This window comes from Alligator sinensis, unplaced genomic scaffold (genome assembly GCF_000455745.1).
Source record: "Alligator sinensis unplaced genomic scaffold, ASM45574v1 scaffold1131_1, whole genome shotgun sequence".
In the NCBI taxonomy this organism is placed as follows: Eukaryota; Metazoa; Chordata; order Crocodylia; family Alligatoridae; genus Alligator; species Alligator sinensis.
Window position 1 is genome coordinate 590,351 of NW_005842218.1, and position 12,627 is coordinate 602,977.

General features: G+C 40.7%; 1 protein-coding gene across 1 annotated transcript in view; it reads right to left on the reverse strand.

Annotated features, from left to right (window-relative positions):
- MYH15 (myosin heavy chain 15) overlaps positions 1-12,627 on the reverse strand; it is a 73,580-nt gene that overhangs the window by 56,177 nt on the left and 4,776 nt on the right. The window contains 10 exon segments of the mRNA XM_025208065.1: positions 642-740; positions 837-900; positions 1,732-1,824; positions 2,625-2,642; positions 4,206-4,299; positions 5,596-5,623; positions 8,945-9,017; positions 9,019-9,105; positions 10,282-10,425; positions 11,040-11,143. Coding sequence (XP_025063850.1) covers positions 642-740; positions 837-900; positions 1,732-1,824; positions 2,625-2,642; positions 4,206-4,299; positions 5,596-5,623; positions 8,945-9,017; positions 9,019-9,105; positions 10,282-10,425; positions 11,040-11,143 — 804 coding nt within the window.

Consider the following 12,627-nt stretch of genomic DNA (forward strand, 5'->3'; position numbering starts at 1 on the left):
ACTCTTTCCTGCCCATGGCAGGGGGTTGGACTTGACGATCTGCTTAGGTCCCTTCTGACCCTAGTAACTATGAATGTAATTATCTTCCACCTGGCTTTGTATATGCTATCATTCAACCCAAGCATTATACACATGCTAGTATTCTGGACAGGGCAAGGAAGCTGGGTTGGATTTGCCATATATATTGTGGCAAGTCCTTTCCCCCTCTCTTTGCCTCATCTTCCCCATGTGTAAAATGGGGCTATAATGCCAGAGGAGTGCTTTGAGGCTTCATATTTGCCATATGCTTTGAGAACTGGGCTAGAGAAATGGAATATATTATTCTTTTTCATATCTTGTCAAAAATATTTTAAAATCCCTCTTCAGTCTCCATTTGCCTATACTAATGCATAACATCATTTGTTATGCCTAACAGTGGTAGGCAATTTGGACCTGCACATCAGGAAGAAAACTGGTCCTCCTTGTCACAGCTATCAAAACAATCTAATTTTAGAAGACATACTGGTTAGTGGCATTTCATGTTAAGAGGCTTAATCTCAATTTATTTGGCGAATGACCATAAGAACCTTTTTGAACATAACAGCCAGTTTTCCCCTCAGAGATTTACTCATAGTATCCATGAGCCAGTCTCTTATTCTTACCTTGGAGTTCTTCTTTCTTTCCTGATAGGATTTGGTAGAAAATGTGATAACATCTTTCACCTGGCTGCTGGAAAATCACTCGGGATTTCTCAAGTAAATCTAGTTAAATAATGAAAAGTTCAGTAAGAAAACTTCTCTCCGAAGTTTTGGAAAATAATTTGTTTTTCTAGAACAAGAGGAAAATTTGCTGCTTACATATTTCAATATCGGCAGATGACAGCTTGCCTGTGGTTCCAAAATGGATTCTGATAAATTTACCCTAATTTGTGCAAAAAAAAAATCTAATTAGTGCAAATAAACTGTAAAAGGATACACAAGATACAATGCCTATAGAATCACTTGGTGAAGGGAGAAGATCATTTCTAAAGGATATTTAGTATCATGCAATACGATGGGATGTATTAGATATTACTAAATATTGTGCTTCATGTTTTTCAGTGCCTAAACTTAGATATACTTCTGTAATCCTCAAAACATTCCTGTGAGGAAAATAGTATACTCATACTCATTTCACACACAAAGATGCAGCCAGGTGCAAACAGCATGCTATACAGACTTCAGCTGTTGGTTGCAGCTTTACATTATACCCCTTGCTTTTTCATTCAGTCAGAGTAATGAGACTCTCTCTGTCTCTGTTTCATGACAGGTCTCTTTTTCTATTTCCGTTTTGGATTCTTACCCTCATTCTGAACCTTCATACATGCTGCCTTTTTCCCCAGTGGGTTATCAAAGCAGTGTTGCTGTTTTCATGCTACTTTGCCCTTGAAATTTGCACACACGTCCACTGAGACAACAGGGCTCAACATCTGATTAAAATTTTACCCAAATTATTTAGACTTCATCTGGTGTATTCCCTGTTTTAATCACTTTCTGTCTCTGGATGGCAAAGGCCAGATAAGTGTGTGCATTTTATATAGTATACGCGCACTTCTCTTTTAAATTAAGCTGCTCAGTGTTGGTATTGGTTTTGGGAGAGTACTTTTCCCTGATTAGATCCTGTTAGTTGTATGTCAGCTATCAACAATCTAAAGCTTTCCATGGAGGAAAGTGAAGGATATTTTATAAAAGTGATTATTGCATACAGACTTACAAAACGTGAGGAGTTGTCATTTCTTAGCGTTTTGGCATTCCCAAAGGCTTCTAAAGCTGGGTTTGCTTGAATGATTTGATCTTCCAAGGTTCCCTTGAATTCAAAGGATTCAATTACTATTAATATACTTGCAGAAGAGAAATACAGTTAGCAAACTGTATGTATATAATTACAGTCTGAAGCCTGACTGACAAAGTGACTTTACTCATACCCATAGTTTGCATGGTATAGATGGAGGACAGCAGCTGGACTCTCAACTCAGCACCGGAGAGGGCTGAACCCTAACTGCTCTCTATTGTTTTGTCTTCCAGAATTTATGCCTAAAAGCATTGGTAACACTGTCCTCCTTGGTCTTTACTTATGGTATGGGATAAGGTTATTGTTAAAGGGTATTTTATGCCTGAGTTATGCAAGAGGAACCAATGGATGCTACTGTGGATCCTTTTGGACCAATGGTCACTTGTGAATGCAAAGGACTGAAAACAGTGGCCTCTGAGGCCCCTTCCAGTCCTAGGTGCTTAATGACAAATTAGAATAAACACAGCAGTTTTACTGATGTTCTGCCATGTACCTCAATGTAAAACAGTGCATATAGAGGGACTAGAGAAAAAAACTGAGAAACACTAATAAAAGAGATCCATCATTACAACTGGTTGAAAGGACTCAAACTTCCTAATGTCTCAGATTTTCATTTAAACTATTTAACCACCAAGCTCCCATTTCAATTAGCCAATGACTACATCTTGAATAGCATAGCCTCAGAGGAATATTTCTACAATGGGACAACACAGACTGGAATGATGCTGAACTGACGTTCACAAACCTACACTGGCAGAACTCATTTCATGCTTAACTTGACATTTTAAAATAAAATAATGAAGTCATCTACTTACCCCAGTCCTGGTGGCTGGCTATTATCCGAAGAGCAACAGAAGGGAAAAGAAAAAGGGTGACAGAATGATTACTAATATGAAGGGAGGTCATGAAAGGCTGAAAGACTCCCAATAGTCAAGAGATCTAACAAGCACAAACCAGGCAAGCCCTAAGAATATCCAGAGAACATGAACACAGATTCAGAGATTTTTGGAGGCAAGATCCACCCCTCTACCAGAACGAATCTGGTTTCCCCATGGAGCTGTCACCCAATCAGTGCTGTAGCACCTAAGTTTGGTGCCCAAGGCAAAGCCCGCAGCAGCAGCCTGCCATCGCCCTGAGCATAGATCTGGGGGGCACATCCCCCCCATGCTTGCCCGGGAGTGCAAGCAGTGGTGGGAGCCACCCATCCCCACGCCCCCCAAACAAGCTGCTCACAGATCTGCCCTGCACCCTGCCCTGGCTGGGCAGCGCTTATTGGCGCCCCTTTGCTTCAGCACCTGGGGCAGTCTACCCCCCTTGCCCCGACTTGCTATGACACTGTACCCACTACATAGCTGAAAATAGGAATGTGTGGGCCAAACCTCTCTTCCCTCACAGGTTTTTATCCAAATTTTCAGCTAGGTGTCCCACATGTATTCCAACTAGAATTAAAGACAAACTGAATTCACAGAGAAGATGTGACATCAGAGGACAAGGATGAAAAGATTCAAGCAAAATCAGGCAAGTTTTAGAAAACTGGATCCCACTGCAGCTGGATTTGAATTGTTATATCCTTTAGCCATGGATAATGGAAATAATGGAGAGAGTTTTTTTACTATGTATTAAATAGACAAAATGTCCATCTTTAGGCTCTGGGTTTGTACAAAGATGCACCTACATATACCTGAATACATGCTAGTTTAACACATGATGTTGGTGACATCATCAATTACAGGTACAAAATTAGCAGATTAAAGGTAATTGAAGCAGTTGTTTAACAACGGACAGCAATACTATACAGCAAAGAAATGTGAACACAGTATTCAACTGGAACTTCAAGGCAGCATGTAACGAATTCAAATTGCAACTTAGGAGAGCTGGTTAACATTTTTTTCGTAGAGTTTTGGGGTTTCTTTTTCTTAGTCAAAAACAAACTTTGCATCACAACAGTAATTTTGATGGGAATTTTTCCCGTTTTTACAACAACAAAAAAAGTTTTCCATTTTTAAACCTATTTTTTTGCCAAAATCTGAAAAAAATATTGACAAAAAGTCCTTTTTTTTCCTCATGGAATATAAAAACACATGTATGATCAAATCTAGAACCTAATTAGGACATTATGCCTGGAAGAGAGTGGCAATTCAGTCTTTAATAATTGCAAGTAGACAAAACCCTAGCTTTGCTTTCCACCCTGAAAATGCAAAACACAGTTCCCCAACATCAGACGCATGCTGACTCAGAAAGAGAAATGATATCTATTGAAGTGTCAATATCTTTTGCCTGTGTTTTCAATAACTGTTATTCCAACAGCAGCTTAATACGCCTATGAACACTTGGGGTTAGTTTTATACAGTGAAATAATATTGGAATCAGAATGAAACAGCTCCTTCCATACTCACACTCTTTTTACCAGGCTCGCCAATAGCTGCCACCGTGGCAAAGTATTGAATGACACGTTTAGTGTTGACAGTCTTGCCGGCACCAGATTCTCCACTACAAAAAGAGGGGTGATTATAGTGACACTGTGAGAACGTCCGTAAGCGATCAGTTTACCTTCTACTCACTCATTCTTAACAGGCTTTGCTTAACTATTTACTGTTTCCTGCCACTATTGCCTGGGCTTTTGAGGGGCAACCACATATAATTAGGTTGGATGAATAGGGTTAAAAGTTCACCACACCAGTAACTAATTATTTACTGGCTTGGGCTCAGATACTTCATTTAAAAATTCATAGATTCATAGACTGTAGAGTCGGAAGGGACTACAATGGATCATCGTGTCCGACCCCCGGGCCCCGGCAGCAAAGAGGACCGAGGTCAAATGACCCCAGCCAGGTGACTATCTAGTCTCTTCTTGAAGACCTCCAAGCTAGGTGACAGCACCACCTCTCTTGGAAGCCCATTCCAGATCCTGGCCACCCTTACTGTGAAAAATTTCTTCCTAATATCTAACCTAAATCCACTCTCAACTAGTTTACACCCGTTATTCCTAGTCACTCCCTGGGGTACCCTAGTAAACAGCATGTCACCTATTCCCCATTGACCTCCCCTAATAAATTTATAGGAATAAATTCCAAAATTTGCACATTCTCCCTAAGGACATTAAGTCTTATTAAAAACCTAAAGTCTCTGCACAGAAGGTAAGTTAATTTTATAGCCAATAGGGAGAATAAGACCTAGAAAGACTTTGGTTACTGGACCAGTATCATACATGGAGCAGTTGAGAACTATGAATAGTATTCTAAGGCAACATGCTTTCCTGCTTGTGTTGGAGAGAGTACGGCACATGCCTTGCTTTGATTATCCCAGCCACCTCCTCCCCTAGATCTGACTGCCTAGGCAAAATCCTAAATAGATTTTGTGATGGTGAAAGTAGCCATTTTAATGTGGTCTTCTCTATATTGACAGAACAGATACATCAAAAGAAAACATATAAGCAAACTTCTCCTATGCTTTTTTCAGTGCATCTTATGCCTCTTCTCAGTGGACCACAACTACTTGGATAGAGATTAGACCATAATCCATTATGTCCTTGGTGATTCAATCCACATTGGGCATAGTATTGCCATCAGATGGCAACATCGATCCCTTGTGTTGAGTTCTAGATGTGAAAGAATTCATTTTCAGTCACACTACACATCCAGTTTCAAGGTGTCATGCCCTTGGAGGATGATGAGCATTCAGAGGTTAGCCAAATGCCCTTTCCTCCCATTCTCAGACATTGTGTTTCAGCAAGAATTATTTTTGCATTGACAGGTTCTTAACCCATTCAACAAGATCAAGACTTACGTGATCAGCATAGACTGATTCTCTCGATCTAAAGGAAAAACAAGAAGAAAGGTAGGTCAATAAAATGAACTCTTCATATCAGTAAGAAGTCCAAGGCACTACTTGGTATTGCAGGGTTGTTACATAAAGAATTTTAAAGTAATGGGAAACAGCAGTGGAAAGATCAATTAGCTCTCATCTTTTCCAACCTCTCAGGGACAGTGCAAGTTACCTTCCTATACTAAATATCTTCTCCAGTGCTTTGTTGAGTGATGTGCATTCAACTACTGCTTCTGGGAACTATGCCATAACCTGAAAGATCTCAGCAATAGCAAAGTGTTTCTCCTACTCCTCCTAAACATATATTTTTTCATGCCCATCTGCTCCTTCTGTTCATGCCTTGCTGGACCAACCTAAACAATTCCTCCTACTCAGTCATTTGCTCGTAAGTTGCTCTTTTACAATTGTTCTTCTCTGTGTAGCTACATTGTCTAATCTCCTTTCTACATCCTTATTGTACTTAATATTAATATTGTTGCTACTTGAAGTATAATTATAACCGTACTTAACCACTACAATACATTAGCAAGTCAAGTTTAATTATAGACCGAAAAAAATTAAAAGGAGAGAGAAAGAGACTTTTGGGCCAAATTCATCTTAAATTTCATTCCATTTACATCAATGATTTACACTCAGAATTAACTTTAATTTGGCCCCATTTTGAGCTTCATTGCACTTTAGGTGGCTGATACGCCAACTTCAGTTTATAGACATGTTTACATTACTGTCTCCCTGTCCTCTGCCTTCTTCCACCATCTTCCAATTGTTACTCTTTTCCAACAGGTAAAAATGCATTACAAGTCACATGCTTCCATAATTGCTATTTTTCATTAACACCTGTAATAAGACTTCTCCACAGTAGTTGGCATGCATGCATGCTTCGCCACTGCCCTCTAATGGAAAGAATCAAAATTTGCTGAAATATTAATTGCATTGGCCACTAAAGCAAGGGTGGGCAAAATGCGGTCTGTGGGCTGGATTCAGCCCACCAAGCAATTCTATCTGCCCTGTGGCAGGGCCTGGGCCTGGGCAGAGCCGTGATCCACTTCCTGTACATCCCTGCAATGGGCGCTGAATCCATGGGTAGGGGTTGGCCTCTGCCCAAAGAACCAGTGCCTGTTGTGGGGAGTGGATTGTGACTCTGTCCCAGGCCTCAGCCCTGTGCCGTCACCTCCCTGCATTCCTGGCCCCAGCCCTGCCTCCCTGTCCTGCTCCTGGACACCACTCCCTGCCCATCTGTGGCCCCATCCCAATCACCCAGCTGACCTGGATACCTGGTCTCCCCCTGCTCCGTCCAGTGACCCTGGTGGTGGGTGCAGTGGGGACAGGCCCAGGGCCGGATAGGATCAATTGGCAAGTCCCTGCCCCCCCCCCCCCCCCCCCCCCCCAGGCGGTGTAAATAGCAGTGACAGGGGGCCGAGGTCAGGTCAACAACTTCCACCCCCCAGACCTCAACAGTTCACCAAAACTCTTTAAGTGGCCCTCTAGGACAAATAATTGCCCACCCCTTCACTAAAGGATAAAACATCTACTACTACTGATTGCTAATGAGATTTTTTTCATTCACTTACATAGCAGTCCATGTGGACTGTGTGCAGAAAACCCAGGATTCATTCCATTTATGAGTAGGTGTTCAGATAACATGGCAATAAACACAGTACAGTTATAGAGATAAATTAGTGTAGAGCCTAGGCATTTATATAGGGGAAAAAAGAAACAAAACAAACCCAAAAGAAACATGGGTTTTCTTACCTAGACTCCAATTTTAATTCTGTTTTAGTTTCCCTGGATTTGGGTAAAATCCTCTGGAACTAACCACTGTTAGAAAATGAGCTAGCATTCCCACAGCTGCAGAAATATCAGAGGCCCAATCTGAGCTTTGATTGGAGGACTTTAGACAGGTTACATTAGAGCAAATTCAGATAATCATTCAAATATTATTAGGTGGTCATGACTCCAGAGCGGAGGTTGAATCTGGACTTCCATTTTAACCCCTATTTCCCCCTTTTTGTGCCTTGATTGGAGCAACTGATTTTTTGGCACAAAGAAATGCCTAAGCTAAGCTCACATAATGGTTTTGTGGAGTTTTTTTTCCTCCCAAGAATTTGGAAGTTACAAAATTAAAGAGTTTCATTTTATACTCACTCCACAAAGTTTTGTCACATTTTTTATCTCAACGCTTCTCCATCCATTATGTCTATTTGTTTTCCCCAGTCCCCATTTTCTGCAGAAGTAGATTTTCAGAGTTCCAGGGGTCATATGTAGAGATAGTCCCTCTTTTCATACTAGCACAGAGTATTATTTAGGAATTCTCATCATTAAGGAGTGGAACCAAAGTAGAAAGAGGTCAGACCAGACTGAGCCAGTTTTATTGCCCTTGAAAGCATTTGCTTTCTATTCCATGACTGAACAAGCACACTCTTCTTATCAGAAAACTTGAACAAGCCATCTGGGGCTTTGTATCTCTCTCTCTGACAAGGAGCTTTAAACAGGATCAGATAATTTTAGAAAACAGCAAACTCATTCCTTTTTTGGGCTATGTAAAACTTGTCCAACTCACTCCAAGAGGGTGGGGAGTAGGGCAAAACCAAGGCTACTGTATGATAGGACTAAGTGCAGAATTTCCATTTTATTTGATCTTCCTCACTCACAACAAATAATTGCATGGATATGAGTACTCCTCGTTGCAAAGGAGATTGCCAGAGCCTTGTTTGCCTTGTTTGATTGCCTCTGGGTTAAGGCTCCAGCAAAGGGTTTTGGAACAGTCTCTTCTTGATGAGACAAGAAACATCCCATCTCAAATAAATATGACACTTTTGTGCAAATACTTGAGTAAGTGCCTTTAACAATCTGCTTTTCATGAACATTTGCATAACTTGATCATGCACATCCTGGGGAAAACTGAACACAAAAAGAGGGCTATGCATACGGACAGCCATTTTATTTTTAAGGTTGAGCAAATGCTCATGGACTTTCTGGGGTGTCATACCATTTGTAGTACAAACTAGGATAGATTATCCTTCACAATTGCTGGATAGAAAGGTATTAGCCTCATTTCCCAGACAAAGTGATGCACAAAGAGTAAGTGGTATACCTGTCCAAAATCACACAGTACTGGCAGAGACACGAGGAGAATCCAGGGAGGCAAATTCCTAGGCTCCTCTTTTATAGTTTATTCTTTTTTGTATAGCTAAATACTAATAGGGTTTCTGATTAACATGTCATAAAATTCTGTCCATTTACAAGTCAGTATAAGCCACATGGGCAAATAGGATGAAATCAAGTTTTAAAAGCACATGCTGCTACTTACTGCGCAACATGTCATTGTACGCATTATCTGCAATGGAGAAGATGTGAGGAGGGGCTTCAGAGCATCTCTTTCCCCCCCTTGTATGCTCCCACCACCTCTGCCTCGTAGACTGGAAGCCATTTGTAGGGATTTATAGTCACACAGAATAAACCTGAATAGGTCTAAAAAAGAACCCAAACCCGAGAGTAAAGAAAGGAGAAAGAAAGAGGATTGAGATTTTAGAAGGAAAAAAAATCAATCAGGTTTCAGTGTTTTCTGTATCAGTACTCAGTTTTTATACATTGCTTCACATTTTTAAAGGGATTTAGGCATTTTTCTGCTCAGGACTGTAAGGCCCAAGCCCACTGAATGTAATTTCCCTTTATTCACAGATATTAAAGGGATTTACAAAGGAAGGTTAGAATGATCCTGGTTTTAAAGATGAGAAGCTAAAGAACAGAGGGACCAGATTCTGCCCTAAGGAGCCTAAATAGACATCCTCAATTATAATGAGGTCATGTAATTGGGTAATTAACCTTTCTGGTAGAAAAAAAAATCTGCAAGTTGATAATTGCAGTGGAATCACTGTAGTGTGCTGAGAACAATGTTTTCTTGATTATATCACCTACTTGCAAGCCAAAACTGTAGTTTCAGAGAGGTATGCACATGTGCATACCATGACACATATGCAGAAAGCATATCACTATACAAAGATCTGGTACAGGAACATTTTATCAGAATTTAGAAGGGGGAAAGTGGGTTATTCCTCCTTTGTCAGAAAACCCACACACCTGTGGATTTCAGTCAAACATGTTACTGCCAAGCTGCGGGCCAAATTTAGGTTTATGAAGTTAGTTGCTATTGAAGCTCATCCTGATACTGACAGAAACTGTTAATTTCAGAAAGTTAGAGAACCAGGAAAGAATTTAGAGTGAAAAAGAGGAATAGGAAATAAAGGAAACAAAATGGCTGGGCTAAAGATGTAAAGTTCCATGGAATAAAAGTTACACATATACTTTAAATTTTGAGCCACTGACATGTAAGAAACCAGCAAATCCCACTGGTTTGGAAGGCCATTGATTAGCTTGGAGAGTGGCATAAAGTGAACCAGCTCTTCAGCTTCCCTGGTTTTCTTTTCCTTCACTCTCAGCTTCTGAGAGGATGAAAAACATTGTCTCTATTTATTCAGGATTTTTCGTTAGTTAGCTTGTTTTCCAGATACAAATTGACTTCAAACATTTTTTTTCTCTGAAAATGTAACTGAAACCCTCTATTTTAGGGTGTGTCAATTTGGGAACAAGTGGTTAGCATTGCAGCCTTTGAGGGCTCTACTTCAAAACATATTGTTTGACTCTTACATAAATCATCCAGTTGCTGTAGCGTCTTTTCAGATTGTACAGCACAGATGCCTCATTAAGGTGGGTCAGCATTGCCATGTCCTCAATCATGTCAAACTTGGGGGGGTTCATGGCCTGCACATCATCTTCTTTTAAAGTGAGGGTCTGCAAAAAAAAGAGATGTATGACACTGCTGGCAGCCAGCATGGCTCTCTGTTTCTGCACATATCCTACATTGTGATATATGTCCCAGTGAATCCACCTGGCCTAAGACCATTCCCTATTGTAAGTAATAGGTGCCAGATGAATATAAAGCAAAGGCACAGTGGAAGGTAGACAGGTGATAAACAGATGGAGAATGAAGTTGTAGGATCATGGAACTATTTTTAAGTACAATAGTGTTTCATTTTTTTTTGTAGGGTTGGAAATAGGGTCTGATGGCTGCAAACTTTGGCTGATATCAAAGAAGAAATAAAGTACAAGCTATTAACTGGTTTGGTTCTATTTATCTTTACTATCATGCTTTGGTTTAATTTTTTTAGACTTGCCTCTATATTTCTCTTTCCTTTGGTTATTTTTTCAGATGTCATTAATGTTCACAGTACAACTGGTTGCTAGTGCTCGTCTTTTACAGTGTATTTTATGGATGGTATAAATGAAGTAAGAGCTCTTAAACTGACCTAGTTTCTATTTACTGAAACTTACTCCTCAGCCCTCATTAGGTGAGGATTAATATTGCTCAACTCACTAGTCAAATAAAAAAAATTAAAGTTTCATACATTTCCATCCATAGTCTCAACTGTGGCTTTGCCACCGCTGCACTCTTTAATCTCAGCTTCAACGTATGCTTTCTTATCATCAGGAATCCAACATTTCTTCTTCCCTATAGAATCAAAGAAACAAACAGTTTATAGTATTTATTCAAATGAAAGCAATTAATTAATCTTTGCAAGTAATATCATAAAGATTACTTTCATACTGCAAGTGTACAAAACCCCTTAGTCTATACCACAAGCCAACTGCTTAACTTTGACCAATATGAACTGGAGTTGTGTGGGTAGTTAAAGGATAAAAAACCTCAACATATTGTGTTAATGTTTCCCTTTTGCAAGTACTGCTTTACACACTTAGGGAGCTTTTCATAGATTTCATGGACATTAGGGGCTAGAAAGGACCTCATGAGATCGAGTCCAGTCCCCTGCCAGATGCAGGAAGTCTGCAAGGATCAGATGATCCCAGCAAGATAAACATCCAAATATGCCTTTTGAATGAGCCCAGAGTAAGTGCTTGCACCACCTCTGGGGGGAGTCTGTTCCAGACCTTGGACAACCAGACTGGTAAGAAGTTTTTCCTTATATTGAGTCTGAAACAGCCTTCTAGAAGTTTGTGGCTGTTAGACCTAGTTATCCCTTAAGGAGCCCTGGTGAAGAACTGCTCTCCCACATCCTGATGCAGCCCCCTTAAATATTTACAGGCAGCCATCAAATCCCCCTTGAGCCTTCTCTTCACCAGGCTTCATCAGGGGAACATTTCAGAATCCATAATTAAGCCTCAACACTCCCAGAAGGTAGGTAGTCTCATCACCAGTATACAGATGGAGAAGATGAGATGTTAAGAGAGTCACCAGAATTCAACAAGTGAATCACTATCAGAACCAAGAACAAATCCCAGGTTGTTTAGCTTCCCAGACACATTTTAACCACATTTCCTGGCACTCTATTACAGGGGTGGCCAACCTGCAGCTCCAGAACCACATGCGGTTCTTCAGAAGTTAATATGCATCTCCTTGAATCTTTGCACAAGGACACAGTGACCAGCTTCCTTCATCTTCTCCCAGAGGGAAGCTGGTCCCTGTGTGCTATTGCAGAGATTCAAGGAGACGCATATTAACTTCTGAAGAGCCACATGTGACTCCGGAGCTGCAGGTTGGCCACCCCTGTAATAGAGTGCAGAAGATGTCCAGAGAATGTCTTTTACTGTTTACTATCAAAATACTACACGGTGCCTGTTAACACTATACACTATTTACCTCTCGCTTATTTGTGTATGTATGTTTCTTACCATACCTGAAGGTCCTCCATGAATAGGGGTTTCAGGAAAAATAAGATATGGAAACAAGTAACTTAAAGTGAAGTCTACAAACTAAGAGGCTGTCCTTATACATACCATAGTTACTTGAATCCAGGATGAAGTCTCCCCGCCCCCCCCAATCAACATAGCAGGGGAAAAGCCTCATCTTGGATTCAGGTAGCAGCCTGGCACAAGTGACAGCTCAGCTCCAGCTTCACTCCTGTGCTGCAAGGCTGAAGCTGGAGCTGAGCTGCTACTTGGGCTTGGCTGGAACAGCTGAATTGGTGGGGGGGTGGG